The sequence below is a fragment of the Magallana gigas genome, chromosome 3 (genome assembly GCF_963853765.1).
Source record: "Magallana gigas chromosome 3, xbMagGiga1.1, whole genome shotgun sequence".
NCBI lineage: Eukaryota > Metazoa > Mollusca > Bivalvia > Ostreida > Ostreidae > Magallana > Magallana gigas.
The window spans coordinates 3327597-3350935 of NC_088855.1; the positions used below are offsets into that span (position 1 = coordinate 3327597).

The 23339-nt window shown below is 37.0% G+C and overlaps 2 protein-coding genes across 4 annotated transcripts; one reads left to right on the plus strand and one right to left on the minus strand.

Moving 5' to 3' along the window:
• Nucleotides 1-38: 38 nt before the first annotated feature.
• Nucleotides 39-23292, plus strand: LOC105320190 (phosphoinositide 3-kinase regulatory subunit 4). Of its 3 annotated transcripts, none has more exons than XM_066078106.1 (34): nt 39-203; nt 1556-1788; nt 2074-2198; nt 2486-2544; nt 4479-4628; nt 4736-4837; nt 5050-5237; nt 5688-5814; nt 6145-6317; nt 6578-6698; nt 7079-7174; nt 7403-7497; nt 8127-8166; nt 8283-8365; nt 8617-8692; nt 9050-9197; nt 9342-9388; nt 9481-9582; nt 9711-9845; nt 10345-10482; nt 16555-16731; nt 16986-17042; nt 17143-17186; nt 17267-17410; nt 17533-17578; nt 17667-17910; nt 18144-18324; nt 18793-18932; nt 19170-19263; nt 19689-19885; nt 20304-20429; nt 21221-21378; nt 21933-22108; nt 22768-23292. In XM_066078106.1, exons 2-34 carry the CDS (start codon nt 1697-1699, stop codon nt 22967-22969), a joined length of 4083 nt encoding a protein of 1360 aa, XP_065934178.1. In that variant the 5' UTR covers nt 39-203; nt 1556-1696; the 3' UTR covers nt 22970-23292. The 3 variants fall into 3 exon arrangements, with proteins under 3 accessions (XP_065934178.1, XP_065934177.1, XP_065934179.1); XM_066078105.1 differs by having other exon boundaries at nt 1677-1788; XM_066078107.1 differs by lacking the exon at nt 39-203 and adding an exon at nt 280-372 and having other exon boundaries at nt 1677-1788.
• On the minus strand, nt 10347-16455 carry LOC136273541 (uncharacterized). The gene is made up of 2 exons (XM_066078108.1): nt 16377-16455; nt 10347-12993 (listed from the first exon to the last, which is right to left on the minus strand). The coding sequence occupies exons 1-2, from the start codon at nt 16433-16435 to the stop codon at nt 10920-10922; spliced, it is 2133 nt and encodes a 710-aa protein (XP_065934180.1). The 5' UTR covers nt 16436-16455; the 3' UTR covers nt 10347-10919.
• Nucleotides 23293-23339: the final 47 nt, after the last annotated feature.

Genomic DNA, 23339 nt, shown 5'->3' on the forward strand with positions numbered 1-23339 from the left:
AAGATATAGAATTAAAAACTGTTAGAGGTTTGAGATTACAATGTTTACTTCCGGTTTAAAAGACGATACATTGAACGGACAATTACTGAATTAGAACTTCGTTGAAAGAATCAATGAAAACATGCAACAAAGTTGCTATAGATTAAAGTTGAAACGTTAACGGTTGTATCTTCGGATCAAGGGCGTCATAGAATAGTAATTTTGTAAGTTAATTTAATGTCATGATCGTTTACTCCTTACTTTGACCCTCCCCTCATCATGCTCATCAGCTCATGCACAGGGCATTCTGCAGTTATGGTAATGACTAATGAGTAACGCCTCTTCTTGCACGGTGCTCATTTTACGGGTTCCAGTGTCCTAGCTGTCTAGCCTGTAAGTTCTTACAACAGTATGTGCAATGGCCTTAACCAGGTCCAGTACAATCTCCAGAATTAGCTACATGTATATAGCTTGAATAAGCTAAATAGCTTTATAAAGCTATTCAGAGTAGCTTCATTTAGCTATTTTGTCATACATTTTTCTGAAATTTGTAATTTTATCAGTATGTATAAAAAATCGCACTTTAGTCCAGTGATAGTTTTCAACTTTGAACTGTTCTTTGAACAATGCATGTAAAGAATACTCATCAATTTGTGTCTCCTTAAGAGACTTTGCACTAAAAGTTTTGGGGCAACTGATTCATGACCACACAGTTACTTCTTGAATGAAATATAAAGAAGGTCAGTTATGGTAAACAAGATAATTGATTGGTAATAATTTATCACAATGAGAAGAAATCATACTTATCCACGCCTCATTGCACACAAAGTGGTAAACAGTTACCCATACAATGGAAATATATTTTTTGCTTATAAGTGTTTAAAAGCTGCAGTGTTAAAACTTTCTTTAATTGTGGTCAAGTTTATAATGGTCAGTTGTGCAAATATGAGTAGCAAGTTAATTGCGATTTTTTGTCCATTTCTTACAATAAATATTTTCTTCAAAAACTGCACATAAATAGCTTTATTAAGCTATTTTGAATAGCTTTATAAAGCTATGTAGCTTTTTCAAGCTATGTAGCTAAATCAAGAGATTGTACTAGACCTGTTAACTTAAGGAAATGACATGAGAGAGAGAACCCTCTTCACTCCCAAAAGCTATAGTGAATTTTTTTGGTGTAACCTTGGATTAAATTTGTTTGGACGTAAAATGAATATAAACCTTCCCAAATTTTAATAAGTCTTTCATTTTATTCATATTTTATTTAGAAATTCAGCCCATACTTAGTGCTTACGATTAAAATCATGATTTTAGTATAGAACAGAACTGTACATGCCTTACCCACTTCAGTACCTCAGAACCAACATCCTTCTTACTATTGATCTATTGCAACTAAATCTTCTATTTTCATCTTAAATTTGATGTGTTTGAGAAAATTAACTGTAAGCAACGGAAATGAGAAGAAAACTCAGTCTTGTTTTTCAGTTCTGCTTGATATAAAAAAATTGTGTATATTTGTTTGTAGCATATAAATTAGCATAATTTTAAGCCTTCTCTTCAATCTATATTTTTTTAGGGGTGGGTGAGGGTGAAGGAAAATATTAAAAAAAGATCAAGTGATCCAGCAACTTCCTTTATACTGCAGTTGGAGTCATTGCAGATTATTATGAAAAAAATTGTATGTATTGTTTGATTAGAAAACCAATGGACTTGTGAGATGGGGAACCAGCTGACAGGAATAGCCCCGTCTCAGATTCAGCCGGTGGATCAGTACCTAACGGACATTCCAGATTACCAATATGAAAACAGGTCTGAAGATTTTATCTCATTATTACAATTTAACCATCTTTGCCAGCCAAGGGTTTTTGGGGGAGCGGAGTGGACCAAAAACCCTTGGCCAGCCAAAATGCAATTTAACTTGACTACAAGATATACAAAAATTGTGTGCATTTTTATTATGGGTATTAAAATAAATTTCTTTTGAAATATCATGATCACCATTACAATCTGCATGGTGTAACATTTTATAGGGAGATGATGAACTCTATGTAGACTTTCATTCATTATCTTCATATGGAGTTTCTGTTTATCTAGTTTGGGCAGTACCAGGTTCTTTAAAGTAGCCAGAGCTCGTACAAAGGAAGGCCTTGCAGTGGTGAAAGTCTTTGTCATTCATGATCCCTCGCTTCCTTTGACTTCTCATAGAAACAAATTAGAAGGTCAGTGTGTTATATTTCATTAATTTTATTTATGTAAGTCTTCTTTTAATAGACTGACCGTCTTCGATTAAAAGCTCACTGAAATTTTTTCTTTCAATTTCCTCAAAAAATTAATTTCTAGGATAAAAAACTCTAATGTTCTATTGCACATCAGTAAACTGTTATTCTTCTATCAAGATATTGCATATATGGGATTGCTTATGCCTAGGAATTACAACATACTATACATATACCAGTACATGTACATATTAGATACTGATGATGTCTGGTCTTTTATCCTAATTTAGACATTCACATCCGACTCCAAGGGAGCACCTCCAACTGTCTGCCATTCCAGAAGGCCATTGTAAGTACTCCCAAACACAAACAATCCTCTTAATGATAGAACAGGAGGCCATTGTAAGTACTCCCTCCCACATAGAATCCTCATAATGATAGAACAGGAGGCCATTGTAAGTACTTCCTCCCACAAACAATCCTCATCATGATAGAACAGGAGGCCATTGTAAGTACTCCCTCCCACAAACAATACTCATAATGATAGAACAGGAGGCCATTGTAAGTACTCCCTCCCGCAAACAATCCTCATAATGATAGAACAGGAGGCCATTGTAAGTACTCCCTCCCACAAAGAATCCTCATAATGATAGAACAGGAGACCATTGTAAGTACTCCCAAACACAAACAATCCTCTTAATGATAGAACAGGAGGCCATTGTAAGTACTCCCTCCCACATAGAATCCTCATAATGATAGAACAGGAGGCCATTGTAAGTACTCCCAAACACAAACAATCTTCTTAATGATAGAACAGGAGGCCATTGTAAGTACTCCCTCCCACAAACAATCCTCATAATGATAGAACAGAAGGCCATTGTAAGTACTTCCTCCCACAAACAATCCTCATCATGATAGAACAGGAGGCCATTGTAAGTACTCCCTCCCACAAAGAATCCTCATAATGATAGAACAGAAGGCCATTGTAAGTACTCCCTCCCACAAACAATCCTCATCGTGATAGAACAGGAGGCCATTGTAAGTATTCCCTCCCACAAACAATCCTCATCATGATAGAACAGGAGGCCATTGTAAGTACTCCCTCCAACAAACAATCCTCATCATGATAGAACAGAAGGCCATTGTAAGTACTCCCTCCCACATAGAATCCTCATAATGATAGAACAGGAGGCCATTGTAAGTATTCCCTCCCACAAACAATCCTCATAATGATAGAACAGGGGGCCATTGTAAGTACTTCCTCCCACAAACAATCCTCATCATGATAGAACAGGAGGCCATTGTAAGTACTCCCTCCCACATAGAATCCTCATAATGATAGAACAGGAGGCCATTGTAAGTACTCCCTCCCACAAACAATCCTCATCGTGATAGAACAGGAGGCCATTGTAAGTACTTCCTCCCACAAACAATCCTCATCATGATAGAACAGAAGGCCATTGTAAGTACTTCCTCCCACATAGAATCCTCATCATGATAGAACAGAAGGCCATTGTAAGTACTTCCTCCCACAAACAATCCTCATCATGATAGAACAGGAGGCCATTGTAAGTACTCCCTCCCACAAACAATCTTCATCGTGATAGAACAGGAGGCCATTGTAAGTACTCCCTCCCACAAACAATCCTCATCATGATAGAACAGGAGGCCATTGTAAGTACTTCCTCCCACAAACAATCCTCATCGTGATAGAACAGGAGGCCATTGTAAGTACTTCCTCCCACAAACAATCCTCATCATGATAGAACAGAAGGCCATTGTAAGTACTTCCTCCCACAAACAATCCTCATCGTGATAGAACAGAAGGCCATTGTAAGTACTCCCTCCCACAAACAATCCTCATCATGATAGAACAGAAGGCCATTGTAAGTACTTCCTCCCACAAACAATCCTCATCATGATAGAACAGAAGGCCATTGTAAGTACTCCCTCCCACAAACAATCCTCATCATGATAGAACAGAAGGCCATTGTAAGTACTCCCAAACACAAACAATCCTCTTAATGATAGAACAGGAGGCCATTGTAAGTACTCCCTCCCACATAGAATCCTCATAATGATAGAACAGGAGGCCATTGTAAGTACTCCCTCCCACAAACAATCCTCATCGTGATAGAACAGGAGGCCATTGTAAGTACTCCCTCCCACAAACAATCCTCATAATGATAGAACAGGAGGTCAAGGCCTGGGCATATACTGAGATTTATAGACTACAACCATGTCAGACACCAGAGTTTATTGGAGAATATATTCCTTTTTCAGCATTCTGACAAAGCTGCTTTGCTTTTCCGACAATATGTCAAGGACAGTTTGTATGACAGGATTAGCACACGCCCATTTCTGAACAGAATTGAGAAAAAATGGCTTGCCTTTCAGCTGTTATGTGCCCTGAATCAGTGCCATAAAATCAAAGTTAGTATATTTATTCATTTTAATCCTGATTTCAGTTTAGTGAAATTATGGTTGTTTTATATGAGAGTAAGGATGGACTACAACCTCTGTAATGAATTCTTTGACAGGTGTGTCATGGGGACATAAAGGCAGAAAATGTCATGATCACCAGTTGGAACTGGCTTCTTCTCACTGACTTTGCCAGCTTCAAACCAACATACCTTCCTGAGGTAATCGGTCACAAAGAGATCTTAGATCAGGGTCTTCTAATGTGATGTATGCTTAAATTTTTATCTACCTACTGGTAATGGTAATTTTGAATTCTTCATTCTCTCAAAATATTTCTATTCAGTCGTTTTTGACTTGTCATTAAATCAAGATTTTGTACCTTTATGATAAAGTTGATATGCTAGCTCTAAACAATTGCAATGTTTTATTCCAGGACAACCCTTCAGACTTCTCTTACTTCTTTGACACATCAAGGCGAAGATGTTGTTACATTGCCCCAGAGAGATTTGTTGAGAGTGGACTTAAAAACCAGGAAGGTGCAGGCCAAACTATAGATTTGACCTCTAATGATGAGGTCAAGTCAGGGGACATTACTCCACCGATGGATATATTCTCTGCAGGGTCTGTATCTACAAAAAGAATTTCACCAATATTTATTTGTATGAAAATTTATTTCCATAAATACGAAGCATTTTTCATAAGCCTGGAATTTAATCTTAGTGTATGTGTAAAATATGATGTTTAATGTGCTGTACATACATAAAGGTTGTATATTTAAAAAATTTGTATCATGTGATTTTTTTTTTTCCGAAGATTAAAATATAAAATCCTAAACTGTAAACTTGTTTGAAGCAGTGTGACATTTGAATTGTAAACTTTTCTTTCTACTAGATGTGTGTTATGCAAACTGTAAACTTGTTTGAAGCAGTGTGACATTTGAACTGTAAACTTTTCTACCTACTAGATTTCTATTATGCAAACTGTAAACTTGTTTGAAGCAGTGTGACATTTGAACTGTAAACTTGTTTGAAGCAGTGTGACGTTTGAACTGTAAACTGTTCTACTTTCCAGATGTGTGATATGTGAGCTCTTTACTGAGGGAACCCCTCCGTTTGATTTCTCTCAGTTACTGGCCTACAGAAATGGAGAGTACAGCCCTTGGAAGGTCCTTGAAAAAATTGATGACAACTACATCAGGGTAGGTTAAGCAATGTATGTCATAGACATAGTGGTTCCAGGTCAAGGTCAAATACATATATAGGTCAAGGCCAATAACATATCAAGCTCAAGGTCATATGCATGAACATATTCTGGTGACTTTCATTGACTCAAAAGGAAATATAACTGTTTTGAAAGTCTCATGTTCACACTTTCAAAAACTACTGTAACAATTAAATACAGGGTATTTGTTATGTGACATCTGTTTCTCAAAGTGAAGTCTTGTGCTTGGATAGTTAAGATATCATCTGCAACATTTTCAAAAGAAATACCTTTGAATTAAGAAAATACAAATACAACCTATTTGTAGGACTTGGTGCGTCACATGATAAAGAAGGATCCGTCTCACCGACTGTCTGCGGAGGAATACATGATACAGCAGAGAGGGAAGGCGTTCCCCGAGTACTTCTACACCTTCCTCAAGATCTACCTCCAACAGTTCGTCTCCACCCCCCTCACCCCGCCCGACGACCGCATCAACAAGTCAGTCACACTCTGTCCTCATACTAACTCTACAACTGTTATAGCTTAATGCAAGGAATATTTGTATATTGTATACCTCCTTATATGTAATTCAGACACATGTTTATTCACTATTAAGGGAAAGATGTGCAACAGAAATTTCATAATTATGTTCATATAATGTTGGAATTGTTGCTTTTCTTTAACTTATTATTTTACTGATGGACACATTTACTCTATTTTTTGTTTCTTCCTTTTAAAATATCTTGATGTTTCTTTAGGATTAAGAGGGATTTCCCTCGGATTGTGAAAAGTATTTGTCCTCAAGAGGAGCGATCCGAGGACAACATTGGTCTGGTCCTCATCATCTCACTGATTATTTCTAGCTCCAGGAAATTACACGTAAGAATCTAACGTCCCAGGAAGAGTGGATATAAATATGATAGAGTCTCAATTGATTCAAGATATCGTATTAGTACAAATCATTTTTAATACTCTGTACCGGTATGTGACATTTTATGGTGATTGGTAGAATTAAAGTGTTGAAAGATGTACAAGAAACACAGAGTTTCTCAGCTTATTATTCATTTTAAAAGAGAAAATTTGAGAGCTGCACATAAGTGACCTATAGATTAAATTAGAATAAATTACTCTGAAGTAATCACAGAAATATTCACCCTATTGTCTTAATCCAGAGTCCTCACATTTCAAGAATTTTTCTAATATGTACTAAATCATGATGTTAAAAGGTAGATCGCCTTATATCCATGTTGATCTTTCAGCTCTGTAACACAAAACTGACGGCCTTACAACTCCTGCTGGAAGCATCAAAGTTTGTCACAACTGACATCATTCTGGACAGAATCATTCCATATATGGTAAAGCTAAAAAATATCTATTCATATCAAAAAAGATTTATACAAACAATTTGTCTTTGATGTGCAAAGACTTCCGAACTGTTGGTTATTTTGTTTTGCACACTTTGTTGATGATATCTGTCTTTCACAGTTAATCATTGTCCTGTCCAGACTGAAGATCTTTAACTCTGTTTTGATTTCTTTGTTGAGTTTTGCCCGAGATTTACAGAGTTAAAATCTGTTTTGTAGTTGAGTTTCGCCAATGACCAGTTCCCACGTGTGAGGGCGGAGGTCATCCATGTGGTCACCCAGTGTCTGCTAGACGTTGACTCCATTCCAAGAAGGTCAGAGTTTTATCTCTTTAAAATGGCATGTTTATTCCTCTATTTCTAGAAGGTGAGAACTTATAGAAAATATATGTACAGGTACTTTATTCCTAATGTGTGTCATTTTATTTCTTCTTAATTTAAATTTTACTCATTCATTATCTGTACTAGTTGTATAAATCTCAATCAAAGATTTAGATCTTCAAAAAAAAAAACAAGCATCAAAATATTGTGATTCATCATCAAATGATCGATGTTCTCCTTCTCATAATTATACATTCATGGTAGCAAGTCAGTTTTATTTTGGACAAAACAGATGATACGTCATAAATTGTTTGTACGGAATGCACTGACTGTAAAGGGCTATGACAGAAATTCTGTTTGAATTGAAAGTAAATACTGTAGATTCCTTATTAAATGCGTGGAATTAATATCGTGTAAAATCGTGAGAAGTACATCTCAAAGATTTTATAACCTCACTTTTATTTTTCAGACACATGTAAACTAAGTTGAACTATGAAAAAAATTTGGTGTTTCCAATTTTTTTATCTCGCGATTTTATGCAAAACAGTTGAATCACGGAATTAAGTACTCAAGTAAAATAAGGAATTTACAGTAACTCACTTAAAATTTTTATATTGTTTCAGTGATGCCAATGTGTTTCCTGAGTACATCTTTCCAAACATAGTAAGAGCTCTTTCAAATCTAAAGCTAGAAATACCCATCACTTCTCTCAGTAACAGGATTAATTCTTTTCTTTTTAATGATAAAAAAGATCCACATATTAACGTTTTTTTTGACAGACCCACCTGACCCAGGACCCTGTGGTTATGGTCAGAGCGGCATATGCTGAAAACATCGCCAAGTTAGCCGAGACAGCTCTCAGGTTAAAGGCCACTTCTTACTCATACATTTGAACTTCTTGTCCAACGGGAATTTTTAATTTAGGACCCTATATATACACCCTCTAATTTTTTATGAAATTTATAAAGGCATTCTCTTATTTTCAAAAATTGAACATTTTCATAATTCTGACGCGTTATAAACAAAGGGGGAGAACTCTGTATGACTGGATTACTTACAGCTAAGAATGTCTCCATAAGTCAGTGTCTTACATATATATGATGTTTGTTGCAGGGTTCTAGAGATGACCCAGAGGATTGACCTTGAAGAGACGGAAGAGGAGGAATCGGTGGACGGACTGTTATATCAGGTAACCTTTGGACCTTTGTTGTATCAAGTGCAATATTTTCTGTTTATTGAAAGCTGATGGGTTCAGTTTGGTATTCTAATTGCTTTTCAGTATGAATTTAGAAGAGTGTATAAACTTTACAGGACTGATCAAAGTTGCTACAATAGTGTTTTTAGTCCAATGTTGTTTTGGTTCATAAAAAGCATTAATCATTCTGACTTTTAAAACTTAAGGATTTATCAAATCAAATTGTGTGTGTAGCATGAACTAGATATAAGTTTTTTTATTTCATTATCATAATGCCTCTCCTAAAGTATTAGTCAAATACGATTAACTTAAAGATAAATATTAAACAGTAATATTTCTTCACCACACCAGGCTAACTACGACATTGAACTGCTGACTTTACAAGAGACCATTCAGCAGAAGGTCGTGACCTTGCTCAGTGACCCAGATAACAGCGTCAAGCGGACACTGCTGGAGAACGGAATCACGAAGCTCTGTGTGTTCTTCGGGCGACAGAAAGGTAGCTCGGAATTCCTGTACTCAGTTCATTCTTATATCATCTATTGATTAACTAAACAAAAGCAGAGATTTTAATAAATTCATTTATAAACAAATGAACAAAGACATATTTGCTAATAAATTTGACGTTTATTTACTATTTCAGCCAATGATGTTCTCCTGTCACACATGATAACTTTCCTCAATGACAAGGTCAGAGTTCACTCTATTTGCATAAACTTTATTGACATCACCCTTGCTATAAGCTGTCTGTTTTATTTTGTCTTTTTTGTATTGTTCCACAGACTGACTGGCACCTGCGGGGCTCGTTTTTTGACAACATAGTGGGCGTGGCAGCGTATGTGGGTTGGCAGAGTTGTTCCATTCTGAAACCACTTCTGGATCAGGTAGGGCAAGTTCACAATCCGGCATCCCGTCCCATGATGTACATGCTGTCTCCTGTATTTAATGTTAGTTACGATTCATGTGTGTGTTATATTTTATTATTATATAACTTTAAATCTCAATGTTTCAGGGCCTGAGTGACCCAGAAGAGTTTGTGGTCCATAAAACCCTGGGGGCCCTCACAGCCCTGACAGAACTCGGTCTGATTCAGAAATCCATGCTTCAGGAGTTCTTGCAGGAAGTTGTCCCTTTTTTAGCACACCCTGTAAGTGTTTGGCTTACTCTGTATCACTCTGACTCATCTGTTTATGACACACCCTGTATTAGTATTTGGCACATGCTGTAGTACACATTCGTGTATGTGACAAACCTTGCAAGTCTGGCATCTTTTACATATGACGCAGCCTCTTTGTAGTGGTCTTTGCTTTAAAAATTATGATCTTACATATCATTATTCACTGTCTCCACAATTTGAATAAATACATGTATTTCCATAACACTTGACATGAAATAATTATTGTATATTTTTGTACATTCATTTGATAAAGTTAAGAGAAAGCTGTTTTAGGTTTTATAAACCAGGGTTTTTCCTAATCAATTTCATTAGAAATAAAGAAATACAATGTATGTACAATCATGTGTTGGATTTTTCATGAGTTGATTTGATGTGTCGTTTCTGTTATTATAATGTAAGCTAATCACTTTGATTTCTTAATAAATCAGATGGTCAAGGAGGATTAATTGTTTGCTGTCCTTGTTTGTAGGGGATCTGGATTCGTCAAGGCGCCATCGGATTTATCTCGGCCCTGACCAGAATGTTTAACATTGCTGACGTCCACTGCAAGGTGTTACCGGCCCTACAGCCCTGTCTCAAGAAACGGGTCCTACAGATTGACAAAGAGGTACAGTACAATACTGTTATATCAGTACACAGATGTCCGTATAAGTGATAATTACCTTCACTTCCCAGTAGACTGACAAAAATGTTGAGCTCCAAGACTGTTACAAGAGTGCAAAAGTGTGTCTATAAGTAACAATGACCCTAGCTGTCCATCAGGTGAAGAAAGAGGTAAGGCCCCAGCACTGTTAGTACTTAAGAGAGAACACAGGTGTCAATGACAATAACCAAAACTGAAAAGTTATTTCATATTTTTAAAACAGTTTATTTAGATTATTAACATTCATACAAAATAAGAACCTAACAAAATCATAAGTCAATCGATGGATTAATGCTGCTTTTACCAGTGAATTCAATGTTGTTTTAATGGAGTCTGTCACATTTTAAATTGTGTTCATTTGGATCTTACAAATGGTTTATACAACATGTAATTCTCACATTTCAAGACTTGTTCTGAACTTGAAGCTCAATTTGAAGCAGTAGTATTCTCCTCTTTACGGCCTCGGTGATGAAATGGAAGGTGGTTTGCTGTAGGGAGGAATAATAGGCAAGCAAGGCCTGGTCTAGATTCCCCGATAGATGGTGACAAATGCCGAGGATGTCCCAGGCGATATCTCTTGTGTAATAGACAATGTAGCGGCCATTGTCTGCATGGACCAGGGTGTGTAGCTCCCCTAGGGACTGGGCGGCCAGGGGGCTGGCTAGGTGATGATGACACAGAAAGGTCAGGAAGTGCAGAAGCACAAAGGGAGAAATGACTAAACATCTCCGTAACTTAGATTCCTTAATCAACCATATCTCAATGTCCAACTCAGAGAATTCTGTGGAAAGTAGTATAGTTATATCAAATGCCATAGCTGCTTTCATTTTGATGGACATTGGTTTGCCTAACATTTCTCTTTCATAAGGTTGTTTATTTCTATATTCAGTCCAGTAGAAAATGTAATCTTGATACAGTTTTGGTTTGGTTTCCTCCAAGATGTTTAAGGAATGTCTGAATTTTCCATCAATATAATGAAATAATGCTAAATATAAAGGATCAGATGCACAGCCAAACTCTGATGTAAGCCGAAGCAGTGTAACCCCGACCTTTTTATGTTTTTCATAAGTCTGCCTATTCCTGTTGCATTTTGTTTTACAGTGACAATAGCATTGCTCCACAAATGCTATTCGATGATAAAGATTAATAACATGTCTTGTAATCAGAATTTGTTCAAAGTTTGACAAATTTGAAACATCCATGTGGCAGACATTGTACAATGATTTCCAGTCGTACCTGAGCTCCTGATTAAGGAGCCCATTGATGCTTTGCATTGAATTGTAGACCACAGAATCACGATCATATTCACCAAAACTGATGTATGCTGATACTTCACATGCCTGGGGATCGACAAGATATTTGTTCATGAGTTTCCGAAGAGATGAGCACTTGGCAAGGCATCTTTCTCCGGAGCAGTAGAGGTCGTACATTTGTGTGAACAGCCTCTCCTGATCAGCTCCTATAATCTTACAGACAAACAGATTGTTCTGTGGTATGAAGAAGTTTGGGCAATATCCTGTGTAGACCCACTTCAGCAACAACTTGTAACATTTCCAGAAACCCTGGAAGAAGGTTTCTCTTGACCATTTATATGTGGGATCAGTTTGAATGCACCAAAACATTGCAGTTTTCAGGAAATAAGAACAGAGAAGTTTCTCCTCTTCCTTTACATCTTTGTTGAGAACTTCTTTAAGAAATATTTTAAGTAAAGCATAACAAAGAAATTGGGAATGGTTCACAACACGCACTAATGCCTGCTCTGCTTGAACAAAGGAGAGACGCCATTCCAAGTCCAGATTTGGGTCAATGTCTTGGCGAGACTGTCTACTGCCGATTGGCACGAAGTTACATCCAGAGGATAAAATGCTCTCAACGATTTGTTTCTCAGGCCACCCAAACTTGAGACACCTTGTAATCCAGTCATTGGCTTGCATGGGCCATTTTCTACTTGCAAAGCCAACTGCACCATCATATTCATTCTCAACAACTGTATTAGTTTGGCAAGGGCCATGTTTAGTCACATTGTGACCATAGTAAATAGAGCGGGCATTCTCCAAGAACAGCTCACTGCTTAGGTAGGTGTGAGAGTTCTTTTGTATGCAGGACTTTGTGCTTATCCCTTTAATGGAGGCATGCATGTGTATGATGCGTAGATAAACTGTCCCAGGGATGTGTTCTTGGTACTCCATCAGAATTACAGTTTCAGTAGCTGGATCGTAACTCAGGGCGTCTGTTAGGTCCCCAACAACATGTTGGTCAGTCATAAAATACAAAGTATCCATATCTGAACTTTTCATTCGTAAACCTTCTTTCACACTGCCAACAGTTCTTTTATGCAAAGGAACAGTAGTCATTTGATTGTAGAGATAATCACATATATCCATCTCAGTTCGTCTCATGGCTATTTCTTCTTCCGTTCCCGCTAATATCAGCATCATATTGTACATAGGGGAGGAGAGATTGCAGGTCGCCATCCTAGTGTTGTAAATAAAGTTAAAATCAGCTGTTTTCATCTGCAGTTTCGGTTATGTTCTTTTTTTACAGCCAATTGATTTATATACTCTTTTATTGAAAGTGAAAGTAGGACAAAATAATCATCTGATCCTGTTAATATCATAGCAGGCTGTAACCATGATAACTATTAGATATTATATTTGATTGATATTTTAGCCACATAAATGGAACTAATGTCCTAGCTGCCTTAAAGTCAATTTCATATTATATGAACTGGTATTTTATGTATATGCAATAGTAATATCATTATATGCAGTGGTAATATCATTACATGCAGTGCTAACATCATTATATGCAGTGCTAAAATCATTATATACTATTATTTCACCATTATATTCAGGGGTAAAATCTTTATATGAAGTGGTAACATCATTACGTTATGTCGTAAGATCATTATGTGCAGTAGTTTATTCATTATATGCTATGAATAAATCTTTATATGATATGATAAACTCATTTCATACAGAGCTAAACTCATAATGAACTATTGTTCAATTGTTATGTTATATGGTACACTCTTCATGTGCAGCTGCAAAATCCTTTTATGCAGTGCAACTTCTTGACATTAGGTGATAAGTTCATTATGTGCAGTACTAACATCATGTTATGGTGTATTAAAACCATTATGTATGGTGGAAAAACCTTTATGTATTGTGGACTGGTGAAAGCTTTACATGCAATTGTAAATCCTTTATATGATGTGACAATTTTATAATATGCCGTTGTTGAGTCATTATATTATGAGGTCAGTTCTTTACATGATGTGATCATTTCATTATATGGAGTGGTAACTTCTTTTTATGCAGTCGTAACTCTTTATGATGAGGTTGTAAACTGGTTCTCGCTGAAAAGTTTTAATGGGGAAGAGGTCCAGTTTTATTTTTAAAAAGATGCCGCGTTCGTTGTGATGATGCACAGAGTTTATCTGTCCTTTAACATCGATATCATAATATCAATCATTGAACCCATTTTGTGTGAAAAATTGAATGTATTATTAGTAGAGTATGCTTTTAATTTAAGAGTAAAAGAAATTACATAAAATGAAGCAAGCGTTTTAAAATCAAAGCCGAAAGACCTTTGTTTCAATGTACCAGGTAGATGCTACCCCTCGCTGATCAATGCCTCCAACACAAAAGGAATAGACACATTTTTATTTATAGACATAAATAAAAATTATTTTTTATTTTTCATAAAATTAATTTGATTTTTAAGAAATAATAAAGAAATTGGTTGGTCTTAACCTCTTTTTATGGAAGTTTCATCCACTGTATTTTTGTATTTTAAATCCTACAAAGAAGGTGTTGCAGTTCCTGTGCTATTTTCCATAAAGCTGTTGCAGATATCTTCATATCATTTTTATAGGACCATTTTATACATAGATCAATACAAAAATTTCAGGGGGGGGATGCGATGAATACTGAAGTTTGCCGAAGGGGTGGGGGGAGGTGGGTCCGAGGCAAATTTTTGGTAATTTCATGGAAATTTTAAGAAATTTTAATTTTTCTGGGGCGGGGTCCTCCCCGCGACCCATCCCCACCCCCGTTCAAGACCCCCATGCATTAAACAAATTGTAAAATGGTTTCACTGAAAAATGTGACTGGTTTCATGGCATTTCCGATTTTTGTTTCAAAGAGGCATATTTTTAAAGATTAAACTTCGAAAAAAAACTCCGGAGTTAAAAAACGGTGTTTTAAATCTTAGCAAACTTCATCGTGTCTCGCATAGCCGAGTGGTTACGCAGGATGTCCGAATAATCACCGAGACTAACTGCTTGGTATTTTTTAAATTAATTTTTGAAAAGGTAATACCCCTATTCCGATGATTTTGAAAATAAATGATGTCGGGATAAATAAGTTTCAAAACGCTTGTCATTGTAATATTTTTCATGTGTGCTGATTTTTTCAACGTTACCGACTTTGTTCACATTATAAACATTTGTAGCTGCAGATCTGTAGCTCTCTGGTTGAAAAAATTCGGATAGACAAATTGTCTATCCGAATTTTTTCAACCAGAGAGCTACAGATCTGCAGCTAAAACATTTGCTGCTGAACGAGGAAGTAACGCATTAATCGATAAAGTTAATGTATTTTTTTTGTAAAATATGTTGTTTTCAAAATATATATACATATTGTTCGACATCGTTAAAAGCAAGCCGTGCAATAATGTCTGAATCAGCAAAATACGGATAAGTTTGTTCCAAGCACCACGGTTTATATGGATGCTATTAAAATTATTTTAAATAACAATCAAGAGCAAAGTAACTCCTCAATTTAAACGTTTTTGAAGAGACAGAATTAGATTTATTAATTCAAAAAGCTCCAAAGAATTACATACATATTTTAAACACGATAGCAAGTAGAAATCAAATTGTTCTATGTTAATATCAAGATACATAAAGTGATCTTCCCAACTGTATGCGCGGATCTAGAAGCAGAGGGGGGGGGGGGGGTATTAACTTTCTACAAAGTACAATCATTTTTAAAAATTTATTTTACTTTTAAAATTACCGGGTAAACGCGTACTCTACTAAAAATTCTCTCTCTCTCTCTCTTCAAAACAAACGACAAGTTGACCAGGAAATGTGCATCGTCACAATGAACGCCGCGCGGCATCTTTTTCAAAATAAAACTGGACCTCCTCCCCATTAAAACTTTTCAGCGAGAACCAGTTTACAACCTCATCATAAAGAGTTACGACTGCATAAAAAGAAGTTACCACTCCATATAATGAAATGATCACATCATGTAAAGAACTGACCTCATAATATAATGACTCAACAACGGCATATTATAAAATTGTCACATCATATAAAGGATTTACAATTGCATGTAAAGCTTTCACCAGTCCACAATACATAAAGGTTTTTCCACCATACATAATGGTTTTAATACACCATAACATGATGTTAGTACTGCACATAATGAACTTATCACCTAATGTCAAGAAGTTGCACTGCATAAAAGGATTTTGCAGCTGCACATGAAGAGTGTACCATATAACATAACGATTGAACAATAGTTCATTATGAGTTTAGCTCTGTATGAAATGAGTTTATCATATCATAAAACGATTTATTCATAGCATATAATGAATAAACTACTGCACATAATGATCTTAGGACATAACGTAATAATGTTACCACTTCATATAAAGATTTTACCCCTGAATATAATGGTGAAATAACAGTATATAATGATGTACGTTAGCACTGCATATAATGATGTTAGCACTGCATATAATGCTATTACTATTGCATATAAAAAATATACCAATTCATATAATATGAAATTGACCTTAAGGCAGCTATGGCATTCCATATCCTTGAATAATACACTGTAACTTACTTTGTTTTTAAATGGATCATCTTATCTCCCTCAGGTAAAACTGAAACAGGAAGTGACATTATGCAAAGAGCATGGCCAAGAAATCATACATATTTATGACTTCAATGGCGGGAGATTTGAATTTTTTTCTACTGTTGAATATGTACATATACCGGTACCTGTATAATGTCTTTGATAGATTTTCCTGCTAAACGCTCTACAGAGCCCGATTCCACGCCCAGTGTTTGACTATATCCTGAGGGTGAGTCAGCCGGACAGGCTGTTTGATATCCTGAGGGAGAGGCAGTATATGAGATCCATCAGCAGATCTAGTCACCGAACCACTTACTCGGAGTTAGATGAAGCCATGTCTCAGGTCAGCCCAGTTACCGGTATCTACTTGTGTGTGGAAATACATTCGATTCTGTTTGGATATAGGATATATACAAGTGCTAATTTATTTTCAAGATTGATGAGTGCAGGAGGTGATGAAATCATTTTTTTATAAGATGGTTAGAAATAAAAGCATTCTTTCTAAGGTGTAAAAAATAAAAGACCCTATTTTCAAATGAAACACCATTCCCCCTGATCCCCTAGAAGTTGTTATTGAATTTCAGATTATTTTAATAGGTGTTTAAAAAGTTGAATTCCTTTGGGATGGATGAATCCCATGAAGACAAGATTCTTGTAAGTATCAATAACTTCTTTAAGGCTTGATATATCAATTATATTTTCTAGCTACATGTATAGCTGATAAACATGTACTACAATATTTAATTTTTTTCAGGCCATGAAAGACTATGTAATGAAGTTACACAGGTCCAGGGCAGGGTAAGCGGTTCTTGTTGAAAAAATTTATTTATTTATCATTTTACAGAAATTATGTGTTTAAGATTCCGTCTTGTTTTCAGTTCTGTGGAGACTAAACATGAACTGGGGGATTCCCCCGGGAGGTTCTGTATTGTTGGTGCTGGAAAGGCCATCACCCGCAGACATGCTGAACTGATAAAGCAGAAAGATCCAAAACAACAAGGGGCGGATCAAACTACTTCAAGGTAACTCAGATTGAAATATATTGCTTTAGATACTTAAGTTAGCCAGAGATTCTTTAAGATAAACTTTTGAAACATTTCACAAAAGTCTGATTCCTGTACAAATTTAAGACTGTGTCTTTCAGTCGATCGTCCAAGAAGGTGCAGTCAAAAGAACAGTCTGTCAACATGGTAAGTCTCATAACAACATGTTTCTATATGAAATAACATTTTTATTTAGATTAATTGATTACCGGTAGTTAAGCCTATGAATTTTCAGAACTCTGAGTGGAAGAGCATGTTTGGTTCTAATGAGTCCGACTCATCAAATGCCAGCCTGTCACCGAAGGCCCGGACGCTACAGAAGACGGCGGAGAGTCTGGAGAAGAAACTAAACACTTCACAGACTGTGAGTCAAACATCATCGTCATCAGGAAGCTTTGTTACAATGTCACAGAGTCAGGTGTCATCAGAGGGCTCCATTAGGTCGGTCACAGAGAAAGGCTCGGACAAAAACCCCATCAGTGAGTCGGCTTTTGTTGTTACCTTCAGTATTACTGTTCATGCATACTTGTATGTTGTAACATGAGTGGGGACTTTATGTTGTTCAATTGTGTGAATCCCTCTTTGCTACAACCCTTTTTCTGTATGAACTAGTTGTTTTTTGACTGCCCACAAAACATTAGCCCAAAGAAATATTTTAGCTGTCGCATTCAGACAACAAAATCTTTATTGAATATGGCTCCTCTCTTTTTAGCAAAATATCACAATTGTAAGATAGCCCTGAGAAACATAGTCCACAAGAAGCGAGAGCTTTACTCGGCCGAGTCGAAAGACCTGCTGGAGATTGCATGGGAGAGGCGGCCCCCACCCAGTAACTGGAAGCCCAAGGGGCTGTTAGTGGCCCACCTACAGGAGCACAGAGCCGCAATCAACAGGTGGTTTTTTTTTACGAGCCTGATTTGGGGCTGAATTTAGGCTATAGTCCCAATTAGAAGTTTCCTAATATTTTCCCAATTTTAGACCCAAATTTCCTAATTGTAATTTTAAAAAAATTGGTATGAGTTCAAAATGTAAAGCCCACCTCCCACAGATTTATTGTTTTGACAAGGGAGCTAACTCTGGCATCAGCATGCATTGTGTTCATGCAATACTGTGGTTTCATCAATATTCAATAAATACCGTATCTACTGGTCAGGGCATGATCAAATCCAATAATGCTCGTGTTGATCCAAGAAATAAAATGTTCATAAAAGAGCAATATCTAATAATGTATTGTATTTATAGGATCACTGGTCTGAAATTATGGATCCTTTAAACTGTTATTTTTACTTAATCCACAAAAAATAGATGCCAACAAACATTAATAAAACCCAATAATTGAAAGCTAATTCAATTTTTGATAGGATACAGGTGTCACACGACCATGCATTCTTTGCCTCGGCCTCCAATGATGGCACTGTCAAATTGTGGGAATCGGAGAAACTAGAGGGAAACAGTGTAGCCAACCGTTCTAAGCAAACTCTGAAGAATACTTCCTTACCAGGTAAGATATTGCAGAAGTTGTGTCTCCTCTTTCTCTATTCACCCTGAAATCACTAATATATGTACACAGACATTGTTGAAAACCCACAGCCAGTCTCGCATGCTCAAGCATAAGGAGACTTGCCGTGGGTTTCCGACGATGTCGCACAGATTTCATTCTGTTTTACATATACCATAAATACATAAGTAAATATAATATTTGACAGATTACAACAACTGTTTTGTTTGGTTTGTATAGGAGAGAAGGTGAAGGGGCTGGTTTTCTGTGAAGCTTCGGGTCCTTCCCTATCACTGGCGACATTCACAGACCTGGGCGCCATAAACATCTTCAAGTCAGTCCCTCTATCTTATAGGATTACTGCTTTATGACGAGTCTAGTTGTACAATCATATAATGACAATGTGTTGTTTTTATGGATTTAAATTTTCACAATTTTCTTGTTGTGAAATTTTCATTTCATGGCTATTAATATTTCGATTGAGCTAAGTTTTATAAAAATATGAACGTAATGTCGATAAAGTGACATTATTCAATGTAGAAAAGTGTTTGCAGAAAAATCCTTGTTGGTAACATTGTAAAATTAAAACCTCTGTTATTGACATGTACATGTATTTTCTCTCTCTTCACTTCTTCCTCATCTTAATAATGAGACTGAATAGGTTGAATTTTAGATGGAAACAGGGGGAGGCTGTTTAACAAGAATGTGCCCTGTATTTCCTGCTTTCTTATAATGATAAACCATCTACTGAACTTATAGGATAGAGACGGGAAAAGCCAGCTGGAACAAAGACCTGAGAGTGGACAAGCCGGACTACGGCAACATTGTGGACATGACCTACTTTGATACGGGGGCCCAGTCTGTACTGTCCTACGCCACGGTCAATGGGTTCCTGGTGGGTCACGACCTACGGACCAACAAGGAGGTCTGGAAGCTCAGGAACGACCCCAAAGCAGGTAGTGCATATGTACCAGAGTCAGATCCGGGGAGACTTGATACTCTGTTAGCATTTCAACAAGACAGACCATGGTCTCTCCAGTTATGATCACCTCCTTGTACATGATGCTCTCTTACCATTGTATTAAGACAATCCATTCTCTCTGTAGGATTGATAACCTCATTTGTACATGATGCTCTGTTACCATTATATTAAGACAATCCATTCTCTCTGTAGGACTGATAACCTCATTTGTACATGATGCTCTGTTACCATTATATTAAGACAATCCATTCTCTCTGTAGGCCTGATCACCTCATTTTTACATGATACTCTGTTACCATTATATTAACAATCCATTCTCTTTGAAGGACTGATCACCTCATTTGTACATGATGCTCTGTTACCATTATATTAACAATCCATTCTCTCTGTAGGCCTGATCACCTCCTTCGCTGTCCACCATTCCCAGTGCTGGCTGGCGGTCGGTACCAGTAGCGGCACACACATCTGCTGGGACATGAGATTCCAACTACCCATCAACTCTATTGTACACCCCACAGGTAAATTTCTACACCCCAACATAACATTATACACCCCACAGGTAAATTTCTACACCCCAACAGTAACATTGTACATTCCACAGGTAACATTGTACACCCCAACAGTAACATTGTACACCCCAACAGTAACATTGTACACCCCACAGGTAACATTGTACACCCCAACAGTAACATTATACACCCCACAGGTAAATTTCTACACCCCAACAGTAACATTATACACCCCACAGGTAAATTTCTACACCCCAACAGTAACATTATACACCCCACAGGGAACATTGTACACCCCACAGGGAACATTGTACACCCCAACAGTAATATTGTACTGTACACCCAACAGAAACATTAAACACCCCACAGGTAAAATTGTACACCCCAACAGTAATATTGTACTGTACACCCAACAGTAACATTAAACACCCCACAGGTAAAATTGTACGCCCTAACAGTAATATTGTACATCTCACAGGTAAAATTGTACACCCCAACAGTAGTATTGTACATCCCACAGGTAAAATTGTACACCCCAACAGTAGTATTGTACATCCCACAGGTAACATTATACACCCCAACAGTAATATTATACATCTCACAGGTAAAATTGTACACCCCAACAGTAGTATTGTACATCCCACAGGTAATATTATACACCCCAACAGTAATATTGTACATCCCACAGGTAATATTATACACCCAGTAGGTGAAATTGTACACCCTTCAGAGTGACAATATACATTTTAAAACATGTTCTTTGGAACTGACCAGTAAATGATTGATTGCCACTGTTACAGGTGCCCGGGTACGGAGACTGATCATGCACCCCCAGGAACAGTCCTGGTTGATATCAGCAACCCAGGGGAACAACGAGGTGTCTATATGGGATGTGGAGACAGGGGCCAGACAGAAAGTTCTGTGGGCGAGTCCTACACCCACCCTCAGTCTGAATCAGGTAATGTCAGTGGAACAATTAATGCATTAAGTACTGTCAAGGGGACAACATTAATGCCCCTCATTTACAAATATTTGATCTGGAATGGACTAGTCTTACTGTTCAGTTACTGTAAAAGTGGTTATTTATGCACGGTAGATTTAAACCGCGTAAAATACCCCGCATATATGGTAAAAAATTCAAAACTTCAGAGTAATAAATCACGCATCCGCATATTAAACATCCACGCATATTGTTTGACCATAGAAAATGCTTACTTAACCACCAGCGTTAATAACCAATTTTACAGTAACTTAATCTTTCTTCGTGTTTGGTGATGATCACAGTACATCTCTGTACATTGTAAATGTGTGTGTTTTGTGACAATTTGAAATTTCTGGATATTAAGTGAATGTTTTAATTTTATAGTATTAGGCTATTCATCACTTTATTTTGTGATTGGTAAAACACATCTCCACTTTGGGTATTCATTGATTGACATGACTGTATATTACTAGGCTATTAACCCCTCTGATATGCCATTGGTTTGAACATGCATTCATTGACATTACTAGGCGAGTCATCACTCTGTGTACGGTCTACACATGGCGGTCACCGACACTAACGTCTTCATGCTGACCGGGGGGTCAGACATGCGGGCCCGCTTCTGGGACCTCTCCTACCCTGCCAACTCCTTCATCCTGGCGGGGGCGGCTAGTGACCCTGTACAACAAACAGGAGTCAACTACAGGTATACTCAGCTCTAAAGAGATCAGTTTAAATCAAAATTCAGCAGCCATGCAAATTTGCTGATTTCCTTTATATGGGGGCAGTAGTGACCCTGTACAACAAACGGGTCAACTACATGTACCCTGTACATTTAGCACTAATTAAGATTAATTCTGGACTAATATCAAAATTCTGTGGCTAATGCATATTTGCTGATTTTCTTTGATATTGTACATTTTGATAGACTATAAGTAAAGAAGCAAGATCTTTAATATGACAGCTCTGATAGAAATAAATCTGACTCTTATTTGGTAATATTTACATTTTCCAGTGTCTTTGCCTGTGATAATACTACGTAACGATTTTGTACTACAATGTATATAACCCATAACTTCAAATGCCATATAATTGGGGCGCCAGTGGAGTTTGCTTATTAATATTTAAATGTTTAATCGTACAATGGCTTAAAATCATATAAATATAAGTAATAATGAATCATTATTTGAATATTATGAGATAATAATTTCAGTGGGGCGTGATCAAATCTATCATAAAGCCCTTTGGGCTTTATTGCATTTGATCATGCCCTGACCAAAATTATCACTTCAAAATACTCAAAGAATTAATCCTTAATTATTGTCATGAAATCTGACTCCTATTTGGTTTTATTGTCATTGGCAGGGCTAAACTTGTAGATGGGGTGGAAGTGATTCAGGAGCTGTACACAAAAAAGCCGGTCACCAATGACGACGCCCCACGCAGAGGTCCAGAGGCCCCACCCCAGGGACATCGTGACATCATCAGTGACATCAACCTGTGCCAGGCCTCTCAGTGTATGGTCATCACTGGGTCCAGGGACGGGGTCATCAAGGTGTGGAAGTAAGCCACGCCCTCCCCTGGTGTGTTCAGTGACAGAGCCCTAACAATGGTGTTTTCAGAGTTTGGGAGTGTGTGGACACCTGTACGTGAACATCTACAGGTGTGGCTGTAACATTGATGTGTCAGTCAGTGACCACTCAGTGAGAACAAACAGTTAGTCCAATGGATAACAACCATTCAAACAATTAAACCATTGGACCATTCAAAAATTTAGTCCAATTAACTGTGATCATGTGATGATAGCCTTTGAGATGTCATCATTTTATGTTGCCATAATGGCATGTCAGTGCAATATTCATTAATAGAATAAAATTTTCATGAACATTTTTTTTGCTCTTGGTTTTAATATTTTACAAAATTTACTAATTGGGGTG